This window comes from Malus domestica, chromosome 16 (genome assembly GCF_042453785.1).
Source record: "Malus domestica chromosome 16, GDT2T_hap1".
In the NCBI taxonomy this organism is placed as follows: Eukaryota; Viridiplantae; Streptophyta; class Magnoliopsida; order Rosales; family Rosaceae; genus Malus; species Malus domestica.
This window is the reverse complement of record NC_091676.1, coordinates 25,239,353-25,265,893: the sequence shown is the minus strand read 5'-3', so window position 1 is coordinate 25,265,893 and position 26,541 is coordinate 25,239,353. Positions and strand designations below refer to the sequence as shown.

The following is a 26,541-nucleotide window of genomic DNA, read 5'->3' as shown; positions in this document are numbered from 1 at the left end:
AAATTCACCAAAGCTCCTCGCCTGCATGAGCCTAAACTGTACATGGCATCAACGCTCCTGGTCTGTACGAGCATAAAAGGCAACACCAACGCTCCTGATCTGCACGAGCATAAAAGGCAATACAACATTCTCCTCGCCTGCATGAGTCTAAACTGCATGGCACAAAGCTCCTGGTCTGCACGAGCATAAAAGGCAACACCAATGCTCCTTGTTCGCACAAGTCTAAACTGCACGAACCAAAGCTCCTTGTCCGCACGAGCCTAAACTGCACGAACCAACGCTCTTGGTCCACACGAGCCTAAAAGGTGACAACCAAAGCTCCTTGCCTGCATGAGCTGAAACTGCAAACGGCACCAAAAAGCTCTTTGCCTGCACGAGTTCAAACTGCAAATGGCACTAAGACGCTCCTGGCCCGCAAGAGCATAAACTGTGTACAGCAAAACCACCATCAAAACCATCGTCAAAATAACCATCAAAACCGCTAAAAGCAATCCATCACCCATTTGAACTACGTTTTGACTTGATCTCTTTGGAAGGGTACGTAGGCAGCTTGAATATTCAATTTCAAGTTCAGTCACATCAAAATAAATAATAATAATAATAATAAGAATAATAAATAATGTTTTATTAAAAAAAAAAATATATATATATATATATATACATATGTTTTATGTATTTACAAAAAAAGAATAATATATATTTATTACAGCTTCAAAAAAAAAATAATAATGATAATAATAATTAAAAAAATTAAAAAAATTAAAAAAAAAAAGCAAAATGTCAGCAAAAGGCCTAGTCTCGCCAAGGCCCATCGTTTCTCAAACACATAATTGTGTTAAGCTTGTTGTAGCTCAGATTTTTCTCCTCCAGGCCTAGGCCCAGACACGGCTCTCAAAGCCCAAATCCAGGCTCAGGCCCAACTCTCGAAGTCTCATCTCAAATGCTTGCAACAGGTCTAGCCTCCAACCTCAACCTATGCCTAGTTCTCTCTTGAACCTTCGAACCCCAAAAGCCTCGACATAAATGGGACCAGTAACCGCTAGACCCCCGAGTCTACTCCGAGTCCTCTGCCGCCCAGTTTTGTCGTCAGATACACTGCCGCCGTCGGCCGAGACTTCAAGTTCTGGAACGCCCTCTCTGGATCTGACCACTTCTACGCCTACTTTCACTTTGTTTGCAGAGAGGCCGCCACTAAACATGTCGGGCTGCACAACAATGCGATCCTGCTCCCATGGCTCCTCTCTCGAATCCTCCACCGTAGCGTCCTTTTACCGGTGCTCCATCTCATGCCTTAAACGGCCTCGCCTAGCGCCGCACTTCTGTCACTGAGCCTCAACCTCTCCCCCGAGGGGGACTGTTTTGTCTGTCCTCTCCTTCTCGCTCAGCAACCTCCGACGACGACGAGTACCTCCAGTTCTCACCCTCTAAACAGCAGCTCCAGCTCGCTCAAAGCCTCAGTGCTCTCCGTCCAAAAGCTTCAAGGAAAGGTCGCAGTCATCACTGGTGGAGCCAGTGGCATCGGTGAAGCAACCACACGGAAATTTGCCTTGCATAGCGCACGTGCCATGGTTATCACCGATGTTCAGGACGACAAAGGCCAAAACGTAGTCGCATCGATCGGTCCAGACCACTCCATTTACATTCACTGCGACGTGACCGACGAGGACCAGGTCAAATTCTTGGTAGAATCCACAGTCAAGATCTAGGGCCGCCTCGATGTGACGTTCCAACGTCGGCATTAGCAGCGCGTCAAAGCAGACCGTGATGGACCTCAACCTTTTCCCCGTCTGCAACTCCCTCACTCATTCTTTCTGCTCTCACTTGCAGAGAGACAATGGCAGCGACGGCCGCCGTGCCCACTCTTCTCCTCACGAGTTTCTTCTTCGCTGCAACTCCTCCATTTCCTACAACTCCCCCACTTCAAACTCATCACTCTACCCAGTGAAGACGTTGCAGGCATGGTAAACTTTGGCAAAAGATTGCAGAGAAGTTGAAGATGTTGACAATGTGGCACTCCTCCTCGCCACAACGGCCTCTGGACCAACTTCACCCGCAACGGTAGCTTCATGGTGCGAGCAGTGGTGTTGTAGTGCATCATCTGAGCACCCTTTCCATTGTGCAACGCCCAAGCCCAGCGAGGAACCTAGCTCCTAAGCGTTGGCACCGTCTATCCACATCTCCTCCATCTCTTGCCTCCTACAGCTCCCCGCCCGCCTTTTCCTCTGCAAGGCAGCAAAAAAAAAGTGCAGTGGCTATGCAATGGCGGCGGTGCAAGGCAACAAGAATGTTGTGGCGGTGCAATGGTTGTGTAGTAGCTCTTCGTCCGTGGCAAACAGCAATGGCGAAAAACTTCAATAACCGCCATCAAACGACTAGCCAGTCATGAAGCCTCGACTGTAGCTCTCCGTCCGTGGCAAACAGCAATGGCGAAGAACTTCAATAACCGTCGTCAAACGACTAGCCGGTCATGAAGCCTCGACTGCAGCTCTCCGTCCGTCTTCGTCCTTCCCGTAAATTCCCCAGCCCATCATCAAAATTTATACAAAAAAATAATAATAATATAATAAAAAAAAAGATAGTGGAGCAAAGTGGTGCTGGCACCACGTGAAAAAAAAATTAAAAAAATGAGGGGTGCGTCTGGCACCATGATTAAAGGCCAAAAAAAAAAAGTTTTTTGGTGCGTCTGGCACCATGTGGAAAAATGGGTGCACCATGATTAAAGAGAAAAAAAAAAATATATATATATATATATATATATATATATATATATATATATTATATAATAAATGGATGGTGCATCAGGCACCATCTGCAGAAAAAAAAAAAAAAAATCTTTATGCTTTTGGAACTAAATATATATATATATACACACACACAAAGAATGAAATAAGGCTCATTTATTGATTTCTTTGAAAATTTATAGAAATGTACATTTTACATCAATCAAAAAAAAAAAAAAACAAACAGGAGGGAGCCTTCACGAAGGTTGCTCGTGTGAAGCCTCATCACTCGGCGGAACCCCAAGAGGAGGAGGCACCGAAGGTTGATCATTTAGAGCTTCATTACGCGGTACAACCCTAGAAGACGAAGGCAAATGCTGTTGGAACAAACCCACAAACCTCTGATGATCAAGTAAAATCTGACCATCAGATTCTTGCATCTAGTCAATCTTCCTCTTCATGTTTGTAGCATAGTTATGTGCGAGCCTGTGCAACTGTTCATTCTCATGCTTGAGCCCTCTAATCTCCTGGTTGAGACTCATCACTTCAGCTGCCAATGATTCAACTTGACGGGTCCGAGCAAATAGGCGTTGAGCCATATTAGACACAGAACCTGCACACTGAACACTGAGAGCCAGAGAATCCTTAACAGCCAACTCATTAGACCGTTTAGAAAGTAGTATGTTATCTTTGGGAGTGACAAGGTTCCGGGCCACCACCGCAGCGGTCATATCATTCTTCATCACCGAATCCCCAACGGTGAGAAGACCAGTAAGGGATATGAAGGATGGGCGCCATATGTTGTCTGGAGAAGGCGGGACTGCCTCTTCACCAAGGTTCAAGTCAAAACGACAGTCGGAGGGGCCAGACATTTTCGAAGGCGTTGAAAGAAAGAAGAGGTCGGACAGGTCAAGATCTTAGAAGTGCAAGAAGGGAGTTTCTACAAGCGAAAAGTCAAGTGTGCTTTGAAACGAACTACGTGCCTCTATAAAAATCATCACTCAACGGGATTTCAGAGATCGAAGAGGCGAGCTCAGAATTCGAAGAGGCCAATTTAAAAAAATCGAAGAGGCAAGCTCAGAAATCGGAGAGGCATCTTGCTTTTCCAGACGCGTCAGCAACCGTCACACTCAAACTCAGCTTTGCGGAAATCACGGGCAATTTGTCGAAGCGTCGATCCCAGATGTCGAAGAGGGGCCAATCTTTTTCAGCCTCGTCAACACCTGTCACATGCACACTCAGCTTGGCGAAAATTACGGACAATTTGTCGAAGATTTCTGATAAAAAAGAAAGCACGTGAAGCCATACCGATCAATCACGCAATGGTTGCCGACACGAGTGAAAGAATAGTACCTCTACAGGTATTAAAGAACTTCCTATAACTGTCCACCTTCACCCTCCATAGCAAGGCAGACATACAGAACCTTTCTTCATCTCCGAGAATGCCTTCCCAACGAAGCCTCTCGAGTCACTTAGTGTTCCTTATTCCTTGGGGTACATCTGCAAACAAATGACACCAAAGCAAAAGTATCTCATATCACCATGGTAGAAAGCAAGAGTATCTCATATCATGCGTTCTCCCTTTCCTTTCCTTTATCCTTGTTCTTACCTGCAAAGACAAGGATAAAGAAAGCAATATGCCGGAACCTCCACTGCTCTCGAGTACTCGTCTTCCACTGCTGCTGTACTTCCAAAGAAGCTGCCACATCTGCCTGGAGAACAGATAAGGCAAGTGAAAATGATACCTTGCAGCATGTGGAGACAACGTGCAGAAGAAACAAGCAGAGAAGAATGCAGCCTGCACAGTCAACTCAGCAAAAGGAGTCTGAGCTGAGGAACTCGAGAAAATACTACATTATGCCAAAAGAATAGATAAGGCAAGGGAAAATGATACATTGAAGCATGTGGAGACAAGCACAACAAAGCACGTGTCGATTCATCCGCTACTTCTTCAAAATCAAAAGTATCTCATATCATCAGGGTTGCAATCACTCTGGGTGAAGGACTCGTTTTGACCCTCAAATTCTTGGGTCGACTCGCTAGGCGTTGTGGGCTGCACGTGCCGATTCACCACCCTTGAATCAAATCCTTAAAGATCAAGTCACCAATTGGAAGAAGAGCCCATCAATCTTGAAGATCATACCGTTGACCAAACTGCTCAGGTGTGAATTAGAAAGATTGAACAAAGCAACAAGTCGTCACATTCACCTCGTGCTTACTTGCCATGTGTTTGAGTCAACCTTCAAGAATCAAGCCTCAACGGCCCTTGAGGAAATCACAAGTCTGATTCAAGATCAAGCGTCCACCACCCTTGAATCAAATCCAGTTCAAGAATAAGCTGAGGAAAGTCAATAATTGGAGGAATCCAGAAAATCCTCCAACCCAGTTCAAGATCAAAGTTGTGGAAAGTCAACAAGCGTAACAAAATACGTGTCGATTCATCCACTACCAAAGCCAAAGATCATCTACCACATGAAGCTCCTTGTGGTCCGATTTCAACCTTCAAGATCAAGCCTCGACGGCCCTTGAAGACATTTTCAGCCCAATTCAAGATCAAGCATCAACGGCCCTTAAAGAAATCTCAAGCCAAATTCAAGATCAAGCCTCAATGGCCCTTAGATCGACATCTACAATAAGGGACTTCAAAACACATCTCCTACACATGATAAGCACATGTATACGACGCGTCTTGAAGTAGGGGCATTTGTAGACATCGAAATTTCGGTAAATAAATATTGACCGATAAGTCAAAGTTTCAACGCTTATGTATTACACAAATTTTACACGTAGCGTGTGTCTAAACAAAAAATCAAGAATCATCGGAAAAGTCATCAAACAGGACATGTGTCAACACCTGGCAGAAACGACTTATTTCATCTGGAATATTATATTCAAAATTAGTCCTTGGAAAATTCTATAAATAGAAGCCAATTTCATTCATTTTTTTGGAACCAATTCATATTACACCTTGAAGCTCTGAAGCTCTGAAACTCCGAAGCTCTCAAGCATCCAGGTTCCCGAAGAATCAAGAAAGCCTTCTTCGTTCTTCGTTCATCATTCTTCCAAGATCAAGCCTCGACGGCCCTTGGATCAACAATCATCCACCTTCAAGATCAAGCCCCGACGGCCCCTTTGAAGAACTTCCACCAATTCAAGATCAAGCCCCAAAGGCCCTTGAAGAACTTCCACCAATTCAAGATCAAGCCATGACGGCCCTTAAAGAAAGTGTTCATCGTTCATCATCCGTTCATCCCGAAGAATCAAGAAAGCCTTCTTCGTTCTTCGTTCATCGTTCTTCCAAGATCAAGTCCTGACGGCCCTTGGATCAACAATCATCCACCTTCAAGATCAAGCCCCAAAGGCCCTTGAAGAACTTCCACCAATTCAAGATCAAGTCCCGATGGCCGTTGAAGAAAGTGTTCATTGTTCATCATCCGTTCATCCCGAAGAATCAAGAAAGCCCTCTTCGTTCTTCGTTCATCGTTCTTCAAGATCAAGCCCAAAAGCCCCCTTGAAGATCCGTTCATCACCGTTATTCAAGATCAAGCCTCAACGGCCCTTGAAGAAACGCTCATCCTCAAGATCAAGCCCCAACGACTCCTTGAAGATCCGCTCAAATCCACTTTCAAGATCAAGCCCACGGCCCTTGAAGAACGTTCATCCTTAGATCAAGCCCAACGGCCCTTTGGATCAATCGCACATCCACAAATCAACACCTTACGAAGATCAAATCAGAGAATCAAATTTAAGAGAGATTGTAACCCAAAATCATCAAATACAAATATTATTTTGCACACGTTGTTCTTGTCTCTTTCCTTTCAGGAAATTTTCGTGTTCACAAGGCCGTTTCTCAAACCCACGAGCTCTAGACCCGTTTTAGCCAGCCCAGTACCCTCAACCTTTCCCTTTTTATTTTTGATTTAAATCCTTAAGACCCAAAAGGCCTTAAGGCCGTGATAGCAAGGCCCAAACCATTTGGCTTCAAGGCTTAGGGCTGGGAGGAACTCGGGCCTCCAGCCCGTTAAGCCCAGTTTATTTTTATTTTAATTTAATTGTTTTAAAAACCAAAATGACCTTTGAGCCATTTCTGTTGGGGCTCTAAGTCCAAAACCCTTTACCCTAAACCCATTAGGCTTTAACCATCCAACCCAAATCCTTTATTTTATTTAATTCAAGCCCAAATCCTTTAGAAAACCCAATAGGTCCTAACCCTATTTAACCTAAACCCAAACCCTAATCTGGATCCAAACCTAAGACCCATTTCCATTTCTTGAAATTCTATAGTTGGGTAGTTTGATAAATTGTACATTTTTGCGCTTAGGTGAAGTTGCTAGCGAGGATTTCCTTAATCCTTTTCCGCACAACTCTGCTGCCACGGAGTATCTATGAGTGGATCCCTTCTAAAATTTGCATAATTATATAGTTTATTTGCATAAATGAAATGCATGCCTTACGAGTTTATGAACTAATTTTATGTTAAGCTTATTTTTGGAATATGTTGTTTATTGTCTCATTTTTTGTGAAGAAATAATTATTAGCCTATATTAAGCTATAGTTTGACATATCGTATTTTCTATAAAAACCATGAACTGGTAGACTATTTGATGGATGACGATAGGATGCTAGAACATGTTTTAGAAACCCCTCTTTATAGTATAGACGATGGATGATTTTATACTATGAAGTGGTTATTTATGAAAGGCGTAACTATTTGTGCGTACCTAATGGACACTATGCCGCCTGGGGCGAGGATCTGGTACTGGCAGTTAGGCCGGGAGAAATAATCCCTAGCTACGGGTTGAGAGACACGGAGCAGGCATTGGGCCGGGAGTTGGTAATCTCTGGTTACGGGCGCAAAGACCACAATGTTGGCATAGGGCCGGGAGTTATATTTATTCAGTGATCTTACTGGCAGCACACCGCGCTTACGAGACGATCTATGGGACGTTTGATGTTTTGATTTCTGCGATGTTATTCCACGATATGTCTTTAGAGATGTTTTTGGCATGCTAGGGTTTTCAGTAAACCTATCACTTATTACGCTAGTAGTTTTCTGTATATAAATTGTGGGGGTTATTATCTTGATAATTGTTTTATTATTACTGTATATATGAACTTAGTCCACTCACCTTTGTTTTGCGCCCCCATTCAGGACTTAGAATCGAGGCATACAATCTTAGCGTCAAGGCACCTCCGCAGCGGCATCTTCGAGTCCTCTTGGTGTAAGACGTACTCCTTTGTTCACTCAATTTTATATTATTTTTTTCAGTATTCTGGTTAGTTGTATGCTCTGAACAAATTCCTTAAATGCATATTCTTTATTTTTATATTTATAAGTCTTAATTATTCCTTATTTTCAGCCTTTGCACTCAATAAATGGCTTTTGTCACCCTCGGGTGTTGGCCAGCACGTGCCTATTCTGGTATTCAGGGAAATATCGAGATCGGGGCATGTCAGGTTAACTAACCCTGTTCTTCCGAACAGTAGCCTGACTACCTTTATGTCTCGTCCTAGGCTTTTGGTTTTGACTGTGGATTGACACGTGGCTCACATGGTGTCTGAGTAGGTCTGCTTCTAAAACCTCGTGTCTTAAAGTTGTCAAACTGCCCACGTGTATCTAACGGTTGGAAAGTACTTTATGTAGCCTTAGTTGGACTAAGCTGTCAAGCTGGCAAACGGTTGAGCGGTCGACTTTAGAGCTCAGATAAGTCTTCCTTTTAACTCCCTTGGGCCTTGAAAATCTCAATCCTCTCTGGGCTTTGACTTTAGTTTGGCTTTCGGGCCTCTTTCCCGACCTGCACCATTTTGTGGGCCGAAAAAGAGCCAGCATTAACATAATCAGTCTTCGCCAGCCACGCCAAAACTTTGTTGTGTTCCTTTCAAGGGCATTAAAAGGATAGTATAATGCAGCAAATAAAGGTGTCAAACCACCAGAGATTGATTAGGACCTATAAAAATTACTAGGTTTATGTGAACCTAAACTAAGCAATGACAATAACAAATTGAATTGGTTATTATTTGAAAAGTAAAGTCCACATCTCAGTTTTTAGAATTTTTAGAATTATTTTTTGCTCTACATATGCCGCTATCTGTTTTGGTGTGCATAGGAAGTGCATGAAGGGTAGAAATCTCAAGTTGAGTAGACTCGCCAAAGTTAAATTCGTTGATAACATTGGATTCTAAGATTCGATTCGTAATAAGTCTTCTAGGGGATTGAAGCTTTTTAGATTATATAATGTAACTTATGATACATCACATGATGTATTTTAAAGAAGGAAACGTATTTTAAATCTATTTTAAAGTATTTTAAATAGAGAATTAAATTGACGTGACACGGGATTACATAACGTAACTTATGATACATCGTGTGATGTACCAAAAATAAAGAAGGAAAACGTAACACCGACCTAATACTGCGTACATGTCACGTGTCAGCAGCAGACAAATCGCCGTGTCCATTCCATCTTCTTCTTCCTCAATTCTTCCCCGACTCTGACCCTTCTCCCTTTTGACCTTTACAAAAACTCAAAAGCTTCAATCTTTTGAATTTTCACAAATCCAAAACCCAAAATTCAGCTAAAATCCCAAATCCGAATTCCAAACAAACCATAACCCAGTTCTCAGAGCTCAATCCAATCAGCCATGGCGTACGTTGATCATGCGTTTTCGATTACAGACGAAGACATGATGATGGAGGACTCCTACACAGTCAACAACAAGCCTCCCATCAAGGAGATCGCTCTCGCCCTAGCCCTCCTCGTCACCGGCACTCTCGGCCTTGTTATCGGCATCCTCATGGCCTATAACCATGTCGGCGGCGACAAAGCTCACGGTAATCTACCCTACAAACCCCAACCCTAAAGCCCCTTTTGTTCAATTTTCAACTTTTTCTGTTGATTTTTAGTGGGTTTTTTCAATAAATTCAGGGTTATTTTTTGCAATACTTGGTGGGATCTTGTTTCTTCCGGGGTTCTATTACACGCGGATTGCTTACTATGCGTATAAAGGGTACAAGGGCTTCTCTTTCTCAAACATTCCACCTGTGTAGTAGCAGTAATCCATTAGTCCATTTCCTCCGCTTCCAACTTCACATGTACAGATCCCTTCTTAATTTTTAGTGATTTTGTTGTAATGGGCTTTGTTTATTTTTGTTATTTTTTAACTGTGCTTATTATATATACTGATTGTTCTTAATAGAGGAAGAGTTTCTTGCTTATGTATAATCTTTATCTGGCCAAATAGTGAACTTATACTCATTATCTTGTTACCTGATCTGTGTAGGGGAAGTACTCAATACATACATTCTGAGTAAATAAAAGGGGCTGTGTTTTGTTCTAATTTATCTCGTGTCATGTTATATTTCCCGTTTCCAAATGTCCGTTTATGATAACTGCATTGTGCAATTTGGTAGTTTGAATGAATAAAGCCACAACCAAAGGCAGATGCATATGATTTTGGGGAATTTAAATCGTTGTATTTGTGTTACTATTGTTGTTTTCTTGTTTGGGTTTTATGTTAACTGCATTGTGCAATTTGGTTGTTTGAATGAATAAAGCCACAACCAAATGCAGATACATATGATTTTCAGGGGAATTTAAATCATTGTGATTGTGTTACTATTGTTTTTTTTTTTTTTTTTTTCCATGTTTGGGTTTTATGTTTATTGAGTTCATTTAGTGCTACGGAGGGAACTTGGGAATTGGACTTTCGTCCAGCTGGAATACCTTAGATATTTTATCACATTATGGATGAGTCGTAAGCTTCAGATTGATATTTTCTCAGTGCATAATGATATAACTAGTCTGATTGAAGTTTAAACATGTTGAAGCATGAAGAACATTATTCATTGAGAAAAGATTGTTTCAATTCTACGAAACTATTTTTTATTTTATTTGTTACTTTGGGAAAGGAAAATAGAATACGAGTTTAGTAACAAGCACAACAGTCCAATTGTTTCGAAATAGATAAGAAAATGGAGTGGTATTGAAATTAGAATCCATAGGAAAGAAATAGGTCTATGGATGGAAGAAAATCTTGAATATTATTGAAACTAGAGGAAACGAAGTTGTGAAAGATATGAAGGTTAGGTAATCAATGTAAGTTCTTATTGTGTAAAGTTTGTGTGCAGAGATATTAGTGTTGAGTGATTAAACTCGCATATTGTTGTAAACTTAAACAATACATAATTGTTCAGGCTGCTGCTTCTGAGAGAATGGATGTGTCTGTTGTGTTTGTGTGCATATGAATGTGGACCAATCGTAAATACTTTTTGCTTTTATGGTTGGTGTTAGTGTGCGGGTTTTAGTTATGAGATCACTAACAGAGTACAGAGTTGATGCTTATAGGTTCTCCACTCCAGAAGTTTCACTTCTCAGTAGGGTCAAACTGCTATGTCATTAGTGTGGGATTATTTTTAATCTATTTTGTTAAGTATTGATTGAGAACTATAGAAACATGATCCAGAAAAAGAAAAGAGAGTGGGGGTGGAGGGACGAAAGGAAACATTCGGAGAGGAACATCTGAGCAGTTTCATGAGTGGTTCTGTACATACCATCTGTTAGGTTCAAACAACAGGGTTTCACAGATGTTCTTTTGGGGAGGACAAGAACAAAGTGTAAAATCTAGCCAAACACAAAATTCAAGTCTTTCTAGTTCTTATGTAATGAATGCAGTTTACACATGTTTGCGAGTTCATTGTCTTTGAGTTTCTCTGCGTTACAATAGTAATGTATTAGAGTGCCATAAATTAGTCTTTAGAATTAAGTATATTAATACGGATTTTCCCAGATTCATGTACCAATTAGCCTATAAAAAGGGCTACTTTGTTTGCTTTTAAAATCAGTGTTAGTGAAAGATATTCTGGATTTCTTGCTTGTTTGCAAGGCTACAGCAACCATGGAGTGATCCAAAGCACCTCTGGTATGCCGGAATTTTTCAATTTCTCTGTCGGAGTGATTCCAATACACCTTCGGTGTGATGCCAAGGGCGGGAGTCAGTCCTTGTACCTTCTATATTTCTATCCCTTCTGTTTGTCGTACATCAAACCTATTGTATCCTTATGTTTCTGCCTTAGTTATATTGATTGACCTTGTTGCTTGTTATGTTTAAGCTTAATAAGTTAGAACTCTGTGGACATAATCCCATATTAGTTTCTTATGTTTATTTGAGTAATTTTATCGCATCGACGTTTTTTCTTCTTTCTTCACCGGTTTCAACACTAGTGAAGTTTTGGGATGCAAAGTAGTTCTGCCAACTTGTTTGGTGGCACTAAAATGATGGATGGTGTAAGTTATGTCAAGATGCTTGAAAAACCCATATTTTGGAGGCACTGAAGTCTCCATCAAGAGTGCTTCATGAAAAAGAATGTGGAGTTCAGGGTTGCGTACAGTAGAGGATAAGTTTAGCTGAACAATGTTTTTATGAGCTACATTGTGTAGGTAGATTTTGAATTTTTTTACATAACAAATGTGTGATGGTTGGAATTGTTTGACATGATATCCAACCTCTCGCTCACCTCACCCAGCTCTGGCCTTTGTGTGTTGTCCTTTCAAAATTTATGAATATATGGGGTCGTCTTACTTCTACTTAGAAGCATTTCCAATAAAAGTGCTTCTATTAGAAGAACTTTGAAATTTATAAGGGCTTGTTTGGAAGTGTTTTTAAAATTACTGAAACGCTTTTGGTGAAAGTGTTTTTTTATTTCAAAGAAAACACTTAAAGTGCTTCTTGCAAAAATCACCACTTATGTGCTTATTTCATGAAGTACTCCGAGTCTATTTTCATGATTCACATACAATTTTACTATGGATTAGTTTCAAAAGTTATGGATTAGTTTGAATGGACGTGTGTCAATTGATTTGGTATATGGTTAGCATACACTACTGTTATGGTGGTGAGCAAAATGGTCTCAAAAATCAATCAAAGTTAATATCTATGACAAGTGAAACGATTAGCAGAATAGTACTGGTAAATGCTGCATTATTGTCAAACCAAACATGGTGAACAAATTGTTCTCAGTGTGAAATCCTTCACTTTCTACTACCAATTATTACATAAGTTGAAGTCCACGGGATACCAAAGTTCAATATTGTTTTCTGGTTTGGGGAACAAGAATGATAATTAAGTGGGGGTATCAAAAGCCATCAATATCTAACCAACAAGGAATCAACAGTTGTACACTTGTGATATTATGTACATGGCTAGTTGGTCCAGAATACTTGGTCTCGCTAGGTTATAGACGGTCTTAGCTTCGACCCACACATATATGAGGACGATGCGGGCGCGCGCGCACACACATATATATATATAGTGAATTTGATATTAAATTGTGACTTGTTGTAAATAAATTAATAGCGTGTACGTGCATTAACGACCGCTCTAAAAGTATTTTTGTAATATTTTATACTATTTTATCTTTTATATACGAGAAATTCGAAAGTCCGGCATCCAGACCATGTGTCCATGCGGATACAAAAGCATTTCCCTATCCCACCAAGTCCTGATTTATAATTCATGCTCACCCGACTCTATTTGTGTCTCACCCATCTCTTAGGCCATCTCCAACCGAAGGGTCTAGATGCCAAACATAGACCGAAAATCATCTCCAACCGAGGGCTAGACTATAACCCTTTAGCTCTCGGTTAGAGACGGTTTTTTGTCACAAGGCTATGTTTGGCCTATGGCCCTCTAGCCTCTCGGTTGGAGATGGTAAGAAATATAGCCATGCATAGTTCATTAAAATATTAATTTTTTGGAGGGCCAGAGGGCTAAAACAAGTCATCTGACCCTCCTTCAATTGGAGATGGTCTTACACCACACCTATGACCCACAATGTCTGGTAACCTCACACAAGAATCTCTCCCTATACACCCCAAATCTCTTGTCACTTAATAAGAACTATTTGTACGTACCATATTTACTGATCGCATGTCACACTAAGTGAGACTCAAAAGAGATTTAGTTATGTAAATGAATATCATTTTTGCGGGAGACATGATTAGTGGTGCAACCAGTTGATATGATACTTATAAGTGACATGAAAATAGTCTAATGTTCAATGTTGTCAGATTGTACATCAAAATCATTGATCAGATTGTGTTCTTTGATGAATGTGTGGTCTAAATTTATAGTCTGAATACAAAAGTCTCAAAGAGAGCGTAGCCCATATGGTATTATTCATTTTTTGCATGATGCATATATACTGAACTTCTTTGCTTTGTTCTTCTTGACTAGCTTCTCTGTGGATGGAACACCCATTAGAGAGCTCAAGAAGTTAGAATCCAAGGGAGTTTCTTTCCCAAAGAACCAAGGCATGATGCAGACGATTGGGGGACACGCGGCGGACTTGCGGAGACAGATTGGAGCAAAGCCCCCTTCACAGCCTCATACAGAAACTTCAACGCCCAAGCTTGCACTTGGTCTTCAGGCACTTCCCGTTGTCCTTCCAAGACCCCGAACGAGTCGAGCTGGTTTACTCAGTCACTTGACTGCATGATTTACAACTACTGTAGAGATTCCAAGCGCTTCCCACAAGGACTTCCTCCTGAGTCCTCTGCTGCATGAATTTAATTGATTTACTCCACTCCACGTAAAAGGTGTTAGTTTATAAGTGTATTTGCTGAAATATAATAAGAAGTCAGTTTTAAATATCAGCCCTTGGATCATAGTCCAAGTGTGCAGCTAAGATGTAATCTTAGATTAATTAATATTTCCTCTTGCTACATGTGCTAAGTGTGTGAAAATGAATGAAACAGTGTGAAGAGTTCGGTTCTTCTTCCTGAGCAGAATTCTCTCACTCTCTCTCTAGATTTCTTACTCTCTTCCTTTCTTCAATATTTATAATTTGATTGAAACACTCATACAAGATCATAGTCTGTATGCTAACATGGCCTCAGAGCTGTGTTCGATCAATTGATACTGGGCGTTTGGATCTGTGAAGAGAGCTACCCAGCAACTCAAAGCTGCGATCGAGTTGATTGCGATCTGAGTCTAACATGGCAGGATCGGGTAGTGGTGAGGTGAGAGCACCAATTTTCAATGGTGAAAATTATGAGTTCTGGAGTATTAAGATGAAGACCATTTTCAAGTCCTACGGATTGTGGAATCTGGTTGAAAAGGGTTTCGATGAATCAGATCTGAAGAAGATTGATGAATCTGAGGCGAAGAAGAAAGACAAAGAAGAGTCTAGTGGTGCTGGGAGGATGACGCTTGTTGAGGTACTCATGAAGGATGCTAAAGCTCTGGGTCTGATTCAGGGCGCTGTTTCAGATGAGATATTTCCCAGAATCTCTCATGAAGAAACTTCAAAAGGCGCATGGGACATTCTGCAGCAAGAATACCACGGTGATAAACAGGTTAGAAGTGTTAAATTGCAAGGTCTTCGTAGGGAATTTGAATATACCCGAATGCGAGATGATGAATCACTTTCTGTTTATCTTACAAAACTATTTGATCTGATAAATCAAATGCGGAGCTATGGAGAGGAATTATCTCGAGAGAGAGTTGTTCAGAAATTATTAATCAGTTTGCCATCAGCTTATGACTCTATCTGTTCTGTTATTGAGCATTCGAAAGATTTGGATGTGATTGAGGTACAAGAAGTGGTGGCTTCTTTGAAGAGTTTTGAGTTAAGGATTGATAGGCATTCTGAAAATAAAACTGAGAGAGCATTTGCTAGCCTTAGTGTGAATCCCAAACCAGTTAAGTTTACTGGAAATCAAAATGCCAAGTACCATAAGAATTGGAAGGACAAAGGCAAGAAGTGGGATAACAAACCCACAGATGGGGCTAGAAATTCTTGTAAGCATTGTGGCAAGCTACATTTTGGTGAGTGTCGATTCAAAGGCAAACCAAAATGTTACAACTGTGATAAGTTTGGTCATCTAGCAAGGGACTGTAATAGCAAGAAGGCAGTGCAACAACTTAATTATGCCACTCAGGCAGACTCTACACCAATCATGTTTTATGCTAGTAATCAAACTAATACTAGTGTAAAAGGATGTGAAGATGTATGGTATGTAGATAGTGGGTGTAGTAATCATATGACTGGAAGGGAGGATCTACTGGTTGATATTGACAAGTATGTGACTGCAAAGGTTGAAATGGGTACTGGACAGCTTGTTGATGTAACTGGTAAAGGAAGTCTTATGGTTGAAACTAAAATAGGCAAGAGATATATCAAGGAGGTTATGCTTGTGCCTGGATTGAAAGAAAATTTGCTCAGTGTAGGTCAAATGATGGAGCACGGTTATTACTTGGTGTTTGGAGGTCATAAAGTAGAGATCTATGATGATAGCTCATATTCCAACTTGATTGCCAGAGTACCAATGAAGGGAAATCGAAGTTTTCCAATGAAGTTACAGTCTGGAATACATATTGCCTACAGGGCAAGTGTATGTCCTTCTACTGCTATGTGGCACAGAAGATTGGGTCATCTGAACATGAGCAGTTTGAAATTGATGCAGGAACAAGAATTGGTGGTCGAGTTACCGGAGATCAAAGTAATTAAAGGAGTGTGTGAAGGCTGTGTTCTTGGCAAACAATGCAGAGAAGCATTTCCAAGAGAAGCCACTACTAGAGCATCACTTCCTCTTGAGCTTATACACAGTGACATTTGCGGACCAATGCAGACAACTACAACAGCTGGAAATCGATACTTTCTCACTTTTATAGATGACTGCACCAGGATGTGTTGGATTTATTTTCTAAGGCATAAATCTGAAGTTCTCAATGTGTTTAAAAGGTTCAAAGCTACTGTAGAGTTGCAGAGTGAATATAAACTGAAGAAGCTTAGGAGTGATCGAGGAGGTGAATACACCTCAATGGAATTTAACAGATTTGTTGAAGATGTAGGCCTAGAAAGACAACTTACCACTCCATACACACCACAGCAAAATGGTGTGGCAGAGAGAAAGAACAGAACCATCGTGGAAATGGCTAAGTGTCTTATGTTGGAGAAGAAGGTTCCACTTGAATTCTGGGCTGAGGCAGTCAATACCTCTGTGTACATTCTGAATTGATGCCCAACCAAAGTTTTAAATAAGACAACACCTTTTGAAGCTTACAGTGGGAGAAAACCAGGAATTAAGCATCTAAAGGTGTTTGGTTCACTGTGTTATGCTCATGTACCAAGTCAACAGAGACAAAAGTTAGATTTGGCAAGCAAGAGATGTATCTTCTTGGGGTATGGGAGTTGTGAAAAAGGTTATAGGCTTTATAATATTGAATCTGGGAAGGTAATTGTTTCCAGAGATGTTGTATTTGATGAAGAGGCATGTTGGGATTGGAATGCACAGAAGGAAAGCAGTGTGAGTATTCAGTTTACTGAACTGTCGGAAGAAGAACAAAGGCATGAAGAGAATGTTTGTGATGATGACACACACTGTGAAATTAGTGAAGAGCATGTTGTGTCAAGCTCAGGTCCTGAAATTTGTGATCAAAGAGGAGTGACTGACTCACAGCATGTTGATCACACACCTCTCAAGTACAGAAGTGTTGCAGAAATATATGAGAAGTGTAATCTGTGTATTATAGAACCAGAGTGCTTTGAAGAAGCTGTCAAGGATGAATCCTGGCAGAAAGCTATGGAAGATGAAATTTCTATGATTGAGAAGAACAATACATGGGATCTTGTTGATAGACCTTTTGATAAACCAATCATTGGAGTCAAATGGGTTTATAAAACAAAATTAAATCTGGATGGTTCTGTGCTGAAAAACAAAGCAAGGTTGGTTGCAAAGGGTTATTCCCAGAAGCCTGGAGTCGATTTTAATGAGACTTTTGCACCAGTGGCAAGGCTTGACACTGTGAGAACTTTGGTGGCCCTTGCTGCACAGAAAGGTTGGATACTATTTCAGTTAGATGTAAAGTCCGCATTTCTAAATGGAGTGTTGAATGAAGAGGTATATGTAGATCAACCATCTGGATATGTCATACAAGGCAAGGAAGACAAAGTGTACAGACTTAGGAAAGCTTTATATGGTTTGAAGCAAGCTCCAAGAGCTTGGTATGAAGAAATAAACTCTTATTTTACAAAGGCTGGATTTCACAGAAGCCCGAGTGAAGCTACACTATACATCAAGACATCTCACAGTGGTATTATCATTGTGTCACTTTACGTAGATGATATTATCTACACAGGAAGTTCAAAGGAGATGATGACAGAGTTCAAATGTGAGATGATGAAACAGTAAGAGATGACTGATCTAGGAATACTTCATCACTTTCTTGGTCTTGGAGTATTGCAGACAGACAATTACATTTTTTTGCATCAAAAGAAGTATGCAAAGACTTTACTTGAGAAGTTCGGACTTCGGGACTGCAAGCCTGTTGCAACACCATTAGCTGTGAATGAAAAGCTTTCAAAAGAGGATGGAAGTGATCTGGCAGATGAAACTCTGTACAGGCAAATGGTGGGAAGTTTGCTATACTTGACAGCAACAAGGCCGGATATCATGTTTGCAGCAAGCTTATTAGCTAGGTTCATGCACAATCCTACCAAGAAGCATATGGGGACAGCCAAGAGAGTCTTGCGATACATACAAGGCACTGTGAACTATGGAGTGGTCTATGAAAAGGGAAAAGGAGCAGTGTTGGTTGGTTATTGTGATAGTGATTGGAGTGGAAGTGAAGATGATATGAGGAGTACATCTGGCTATGCATTCAATCTTGGTTCTGGTATGTTTTCTTGGGCCTCAATCAAACAAAGCAGTGTTGCTCTTTCAACTGCAGAGGCAGAATACATCAGTGCAGCAGAAGCTACTGCACAGGCCATTTGGCTAAGATTTGTACTCTCTGATTTTGGGGAAGAACAAGCAGAACCAACTAAGTTGCTGTGTGATAATACTTCAGCAATTGCCATATCAAAGAATCCAGTCCATCATCACAAAACCAGGCACATTAATCGGAAATTTCATTTCATCCGAGATGCACTTCAAGATGGTGAGATTGATCTGGTATACTGCAAGACTGAGGAGCAGGTTGCAGATATATTCACTAAAGCTTTGGCAAGGGATCGATTTGAAGTACTGAGGACAGCTTTGGGAGTGATTTCAGCACATCACTTAGAAGGGAGTGTTAGTTTATAAGTGTATTTGCTGAAATATAATAAGAAGTCAGTTTTAAATATCAGCCCTTGGATCATAGTCCAAGTGTGCAGCTAAGATGTAATCTTAGATTAATTAATATTTCCTCTTGCTACATGTGCTAAGTGTGTGAAAATGAATGAAACAGTGTGAAGAGTTCGGTTCTTCTTCCTGAGCAGAATTCTCTCACTCTCTCTCTAGATTTCTTACTCTCTTCCTTTCTTCAATATTTATAATTTGATTGAAAAACTCATACAAGATCATAGTCTGTATGCTAACAAAAGGTTTTTGGATAACATATAAGCTGTAATCGTAACGCGTCAACATGACAAATAAAGAGACAAATGAAGTTTTTGTGACATGACCAACGGAGGAGAATCGACTGGCTGATGTCTGCGTTCAAAGCAAAGTTAACAGTTAAGAATTCGAGCATTTCCAAGAGACTCTTTAAAACAATCAAAAGACAAAGCATTTGAGCTCCTTATGATTTACGTATAATTAAGCGCTCATAGCAACCTAACTATGTTAGGCAACAACCAAAAGAGAATTTTGGATGTCAGAAGGTAGATATTTTATCACCTACTTTGGACTTTGGAAGGTTGCCTTGCCTCTCCTAATGGAGAAGAATGATTCGCATGGAACCGCAACAGGTTACCATCACATGAAGTTCTAGTCCAATAATGCATTATCATGCATGTGTTTCTCTTGACACAACTGTGAAACAGAAGAAGCATGGCTTGAATTGTTAATTACAAAAAGTTAAATCACTAATTATCCTTCCGAACGTTAACGAGAATTGAGGTCGAGTACATCTAAGGTTCTCATATCAATAATTTGCTAATTAAAAGTTGATTACGTTGTTCTGGTTCTGCTCAAAGTATCTACAAAGTGATTCTATCTGCATCCCCATTCAGTTTCATTAGAGCATCTTCAATGGGGACCCTAAATGGAGTCCTACAACCGTAGTCCCTAAATATATGGACAAAAGGCTTTCAATGGGTCAGAATAGAAGTTCTCAAAGTATCTCAATAGATAAGGACTCATCAAATACATCAAATGTGGGGATTGTATATAGCTAGGGACTCAAATAGTGAGCCCACTGTTGATTTTAAGTGGGAAACCACCCCACCCACTTGTTCTCTTTTTTGGGGAATGCTGCACAACAACTTCTCTTTTTTGTTTTGGTTTTTCTCTTCCAATGGTAGAAATAACATTTTGGTTTTTATTAATGGCCACAGTACTCCAACGAAGTGAGCAATGATTTTTTGTTATTTTAGTCCTTACGTTTAGGGATTATACTATAAGACCTCCCATTGCAAACAATATTCCCTTAAAATCTCCAAATGAGTCTTCAAAATTGGTGGTGGGAGTCCCTAAAATGCTCTTACCTTCATACATTTCACTTAGATTGTTATATATTACATAACTTTACAGCCACTTAGTACTACAGTCTAGTGATATTCCTCTTCACTTGTAAGTGAGAGGTCTTAGATTCGATTCTCGCTAAAGGTATATTTGAACCACATTATTGCTAGCCCATTGTGAGACTAAGCACACTCCATTACCCTTATTGTAGATAATATTGTTTGTTCCAAAAAAAAAAAACTTTACATTAATTGGCATGGTTTGTTTAATGGAAAGTAAGTGGGATAGAAAGCTTAATAGAAGTTACCATCTAGATTAAAAAAAAAATTACTTAACTGTAATAATTATAAATTTCTTTACTGTAATAAGGAATTGTAAACTTACTTTACTACCAAATCAATAGAGCCATCGAGGGACGTCGTGAGGTGTGGTAAACTCCAAGATAATGAACTCTGCATAAAAAACAAAGGATTAGTAATTTGTATGCAAGAAGTATTTTGTCTTGAACCAGATATACAAAGACATAAACTTAGCTAGTAATTATTTATCGCGACTTGAAATTAAAATAATAGTTGCATAATCTAATCTTTCATATCAGGACATTTTCTGGGGCACGAAGGATACCGACCAACTTTTCGGGCACGGAGATGGCAACTCCAGCCATTCTCTTTTCTATATAAACCATGAAGCAGCCTACCATTTTGGTATACCTTTCATTTACTTCATCGAACCCTAGCTGCACTTCACTAGCTATACACCATGGAGTACATTACCCAGTACTACTGCAAATGTATTTGTCTGGCCTTCATCTTCATTTTGGGAGCCTTGTCTTCTCGAGCCACCTCTCGCACTCTCCACGATGCATCAATGTACGGAAAATACGAGCAATGGATGGCTCGTTATGGACGTGCATATGCTGACATAAATGAGAAGGAGAAGCGCTTCAATATTTTCAAGGAAAATGTGGCGTTCATAGAATCTTCCAACAACGATGCAAACAAACTTTACAAATTGAGTGTCAATCAATTTGCAGACCTTACGAATGAAGAATCAAAGCCTCGAGAAATGGATTCATGGGGCACGAATGTTCCACAAAGACGACTGCTTTCAAATATGAAAATGTTACTGCACCACCAACTGTAGATTGGAGAAACAAAGGAGCTGTGACACCAATCAAGGACCAAGGCCAATGCGGTAATTAATTTTATCTGTAGACAAACCTGGAACTTCACTAGTTAAATAATGTCTCTTAATCTAACCCTTATTTAATTTAACAAGCAAAAACAACATCAATATTTAATTTCAATTATATACGTGCAGGATGTTGTTGGGCTTTTTCAGCAGTGGCAGCCATGGAAGGGATTACTAAGCTTACAACTGGTAAACTGATATCTTTGTCTGAGCAAGAGCTGGTTGATTGTGACACAAGCGGTGTGGACCAAGGTTGCGAGGGTGGTTTGATGGATGATGCATTTCAATTCATTAATAAAAACCATGGACTTAGTACGGAGACTAATTATCCTTACACGGGTGTTGATGGTACTTGCAACACCAAGAAGGAGGCCAGCCATGCAGCAAAGATAACTGGCTACGAAGATGTGCCTGCAAATAGTGAAGAAGCCCTTTTGAAGGCTGTTGCAAATCAACCAATTTCTGTTGCCATTGATGCTGGAGGTTCGGATTTTCAATTCTATTCAAGCGGTGTCTTTACAGGAACTTGTGGAACAAGTCTTGATCATGGGGTTACCGCTGTTGGTTATGGAATTAGTGCTGATGGTACCAAGTATTGGTTGGTGAAGAACTCATGGGGCACCCAATGGGGTGAAGAAGGATACATAAGAATGCAAAGAGGTGTTGAGGCAAGGGAAGGTCTTTGTGGCATTGCTATGGAAGCTTCTTACCCCACTGCGTAATTTAAATTACCATAAAAATTATGCTTTCTATGTATAATATGTATCGATATTTATCATGATGTGTACATGACGAACTTGTACGTTTAGCACACGCTCTACTAAAAATGTAGCAAAAACAAAAGAAAGTTTTATACTACCTTATGATGTTCTATGGTCTAAAGCTTAGGTAATCACTTGCTAGGAATCATTATCAAACAACTTTTTGCTAGTATTTGATCATCTTTAATGGCCTCCTAAATGAATTCCTAGCTAAACTTTAGAGAGAATTTGAAAAATTCATCTGCAATCACACTATCTATCCACCCCCTCAGAGCATCTTCAAGGAAAAGCAAATTAATACCGCAAAATTGTACTTTGATAGCCTACGTGGCATTTTGCCTTCCAATATTTGCCTTTGTCAAAAATATGTCCCTCCAAATGGTGAGGCATAGTGCCAACACTGCCAAGTCAATTTGTTATTTTATTTGATTTTCGTCAAATAGGAATTTGAATCATATATTATTAGCCTATTGTGAGATTAATCCATCATTTCCCTCTTAGTGTAGATAATAACATTTGTTCAAAAAAATTAAATTAGATAAACTAGATATAATATGTACATGGGTAGTAGAGTAATTGGCTATATGTAAAGTATGATAAATTATAGTTTTCACTCTTAAATTTGAGGGAAATTACAATTTTATACATTATCGTTAAAACTTTACAATGTGATTCATAAAGTTATAATATAATTGCAATGTCATATATTCGTTAAAAATTTGTTAAATAAACCGTCAAGTGATGACTTGATGAAATAAAAATAAATTAAACAGTAGTTTATTAATGTAATTATTTGAAATAATTGAAGAAAGTTAACACTGGGTTCCAGTACCACCACCTCCTTCCTTTCAATCATCCGACCATTGCGTCTCGCTCAAGTTCCCAACGTCACCGTCACTGCTTCTCCTAGTCCCTTGGAGCCACATTTTGCTTGGGCGGCGCAACAAATTCAATTTGCCTGGGCATTTACCTTATCATTTGGAGATGATCAAGATGGGGATTCCTAGGAGCTCTTAAATTTGGACAGTGAGAAAGGAATTCCTAGTGATTCAGTTGGTTAAGAACATTTGCTCTTGCACCCGAGGTCTCGTGCGTCCCCATTTCCGTGGTTGAATGTAGATTATCATCTCATTTGTAATAAGCTGTATTCTTATTGAACAAGAGAGTGATTGGAGTTGAATTTTTCCAGGGAGGTCTTAAGGTAACTTTATCACCTTTCCAGCTAAAATTCAAACAACCTAGATAAACTGGTACGCTAAAAACATCTTCACGGTATTCAAAATTATGCTTTAACATCACATGAACAAACACAATGCAGGCAGGTCAGCTGCTACTTCAACCACAAATTTACACAGATGATTCAGCATCCCATAAAAAAAAACACAGATTTAGCTGTTTGGGAGAATTTTAACCAGGACGACAGTTACAAACCAAGAACAAAATGCACTGGTAAACCCCAAGGCAAAGTCGCTTCAGGAGAAACATAGATATTCTGACTCAACCTCAATCTTTCGATACACGCATGACAAGACAGTTTATGAAACTAGTATGCTACATCTCCCCTTGGTGAATGAGTTGGAATTTGTATGACATCTAACATAGAAATAACTACAAGGAGTCAAGTTTTTTACAAGCAGAACATGGTTCCTAAGGTCTTTGCTAGCAACCGAATATAAATCTACCGCACACAAAAGGGAGGCAACTAAAATCAAATAGCAATACAGCAAGATATCACAAACATCTAGTTTTGAAAAGTAAGACATTGATTAAAAATACATTTGACGAGCAAACATCCATAGATGATTCCTAGAGTATACAACCGTACAACATTAGAGGAAAGTGTATTCTCCAACAGTTAGTAACAACTTACCAAACAAAGGGCATCTGTACCAATGCATCATTTCAATCAATTTTACCAATAAGCCAAGCCAATATCGTTGTCAGAATTAACTTCGAATAAACTCAATCTAGCATAGGCAACGAGAAAGAGCACATATGGGGCAATTGTTTGTGCATGGAAAAACAAAAAGATTTCTAAGTAGGACGAGATTTCAACTTCTTTACTCGTTTGACAGACTTCCGTGCCTTCTTGACAGCAACAACTCTTACCATTTTCACCTTCTTAGTAGGCGTAGGCATTTCCCAAATCGGACCTGGCGGTACTCCTTTCTTGAGTGCACTTCCTCTAGGTGTAGCCGAAGGAGGCAGTCTTAAATCTTGCGGAGGTAAAGGGGCTTGGGGTTTCCACACCAAATTGTTTTTCATGGAAAACTTTACCTTCTTTGCACTCTTCTCCCCACTCTTTGCATTAGTGCCACCCTCAGCATCTTCTTCAACAGATTTCTTCGTTCTCTTTCTCTTCTTAGAGATAGGACCCTTTTCTGAAACTGTAGGCAAATCACAGGCACTTGGAACATCGTCATCCAAGCCAGCTTCAGCAGCAATCTTCTCAAACTGCATCTGCAAATTCGATATCACATTATCATCAAGTTTAAAAGCAACGGCATCAGTGACCTGCTGATCATCTGAAATCTCACCATTTGCAGCTACATTCTCATTATCCCTATCCGTAGAGTTCTTTTCAGAGTCTGAATCCAAACTCCCATTCTCCCCCTTACTCTTCTTTTTCTTCTTCTTTTTCTTCTCTGCCTTTGTATCAGCACCACCAGTGTCCTTCTCATTCTTCTTGCACTTCTTCAAACGCTTTCCAGCAGACCCATTGGCAATGACAATCTCAGCAGGCTCCGAGTTACTTACATCCATCTCCTCACCAGCAAGAGGCACCAAATCCGGCACCTCCTCATCATCATGATAAACAACATCAGGAAGAGAAATCTCAACCCCAGAAGATTCCAACTCTTTCTCCAACATCAAAAACTCCTCGTGCAAGCCAAACAACACTTTCCTATTCCCCTGGCAGCACTCAGGTGAAGACCCCGATTCATAAAACTTGCTTGCAAACCCCATTTTCAGCGCAATTGTCCCGCAGACAACAAACTCATCACTCGAATCCAAGTCCTCCCCCGACTTCTTAACCTCCAACAGCCTCTTTCCCGCCCCAAGCAGCACATCAAACAAATTACTCTTAATCTTCCCCAACAACACCTTATCGGGAACTTTGGCAATAACCCGAATAAAACCCACTAACAAAACCTCAAGAACTTCAGCCTTAATCGGAAGAAATGGCCTAAGCTCTTCGAGAAAAACCGAGGCAATGTGGTAATTAACCCCATTCCCCAAACACTTATCATCCGCAAAAAATGCCCTCTCCTCCAACACACCCATCAAACGTTTCACAAGCTCCAAATCCCACAAATTGTTTCTCATCAAAGTAAAGAAACTAGTCATAAATCTGCGAATCGATAAGTAGAACTTGTCTAACCTCAGGACGTCGATGCCGGGCCACTCGCGGCGCATGGTGAGCAAAAACACCGAGAAGTAGTGGAGGGAGAGCGGGAGGTGGAGGCTGAAGACCAGAGAGGAGAGACGATCGATGAGCTGGGTCTGGACCGGGACCTTGTCGGCGTGCCACAGGCAGTAGAAGAGGCCTTTCCAGAGCTTCTTCATGTGGTCGTCTTGGAGGTTGAGTTGCGCCGGCAGCCAGGTTTTGAGCAGGACCCTGAGGGCTCTGTCCCGGCTGCTTTTGTTGCATGAGGCCAGTTGCTTTATCAGGGAGAGGCCTACTTCCACCGCCGTGTCTGCCTCCATTTTTTAGGGTTGATGCGGTGGTTTCAGATTGTGAGATGCCTGCATAAATAGCAGGTGAAGGGCGGAGGGCGGAGGGTGAGGAAAACTCAGCAAACCCTAGAGGTAGAGGGGGCATTTTGGGATACAAAAGGAGGAAGAGTTAGGAATGGGCCGGCGATTGCGTTTGCCTATCTCAACTGGCTTTCATCAAGTTTGTAGGCCCAAACACAACGCAACAATAAGAGGGCGCTGATATATTAGACTTTTCTCACTCATATATTAGAGCTCGTTTGAATGTGCTTTTAAAATGACTGAAAGTACTTTTGGTGAAAATATTTTTGGCACCAATCATTAGTAAAAATGCAAGTAAATTCTTAAAAAGCACTTAAAGTGCTTCCTGGAAGAAGCACATAACTGGTGCTTCTTGCAGAAAGCATTTTAAGTGCTTTTGGAATCAAAAAAATATTTTCTCTAAAAGTGCTTTCAGTCATTTTAAAAGCACATCCAAACGAGTCCTTAGACTTTTACCGCACCAATAATTAAACAAAGAAATTTAGGTTTGATGTACTGTTCTAAAAATTTTCCCTTAGCACCATCTAGACTCTGTTTAGGCGCTAGGCAATTGGTCACCATATTAATTAATTTATATGCGTTTGAAAATTAAGAAATGGAGCTTAGATCTGCTTAGGTATCCACCTAAACCAACTAAGTGTTCGTTCAGCCCGCCTAGCTCCC

General features: G+C 40.3%; 2 protein-coding genes and 1 pseudogene across 4 annotated transcripts; 2 read left to right on the top strand and 1 right to left on the bottom strand.

Annotated features, from left to right (window-relative positions):
• Positions 1–9,173: 9,173 nt before the first annotated feature.
• Positions 9,174–11,901, top strand: LOC103441958 (uncharacterized). Of its 3 annotated transcripts, none has more exons than XM_070815434.1 (3): positions 9,174–9,552; positions 9,647–9,813; positions 11,604–11,901. In XM_070815434.1, the coding sequence occupies exons 1-2, from the start codon at positions 9,363–9,365 to the stop codon at positions 9,766–9,768; spliced, it is 312 nt and encodes a 103-aa protein (XP_070671535.1). In that variant the 5' UTR covers positions 9,174–9,362; the 3' UTR covers positions 9,769–9,813; positions 11,604–11,901. The 3 variants fall into 3 exon arrangements, with proteins under 3 accessions (XP_070671535.1, XP_017189048.1, XP_008378897.1); XM_017333559.3 differs by lacking the exon at positions 11,604–11,901 and adding an exon at positions 10,002–10,058; XM_008380675.4 differs by lacking the exon at positions 11,604–11,901 and having other exon boundaries at positions 9,201–9,552; positions 9,647–9,943.
• A 9,025-nt stretch (positions 11,902–20,926) lies between these two features.
• LOC103442030 (senescence-specific cysteine protease SAG39-like) lies at positions 20,927–22,080 on the top strand (annotated as a pseudogene).
• A 1,905-nt stretch (positions 22,081–23,985) lies between these two features.
• On the bottom strand, positions 23,986–26,010 carry LOC103441957 (uncharacterized). The gene has a single exon (XM_008380672.4). The coding sequence runs from the start codon at positions 25,825–25,827 to the stop codon at positions 24,154–24,156; it is 1,674 nt and encodes a 557-aa protein (XP_008378894.1). The 5' UTR covers positions 25,828–26,010; the 3' UTR covers positions 23,986–24,153.
• Positions 26,011–26,541: the final 531 nt, after the last annotated feature.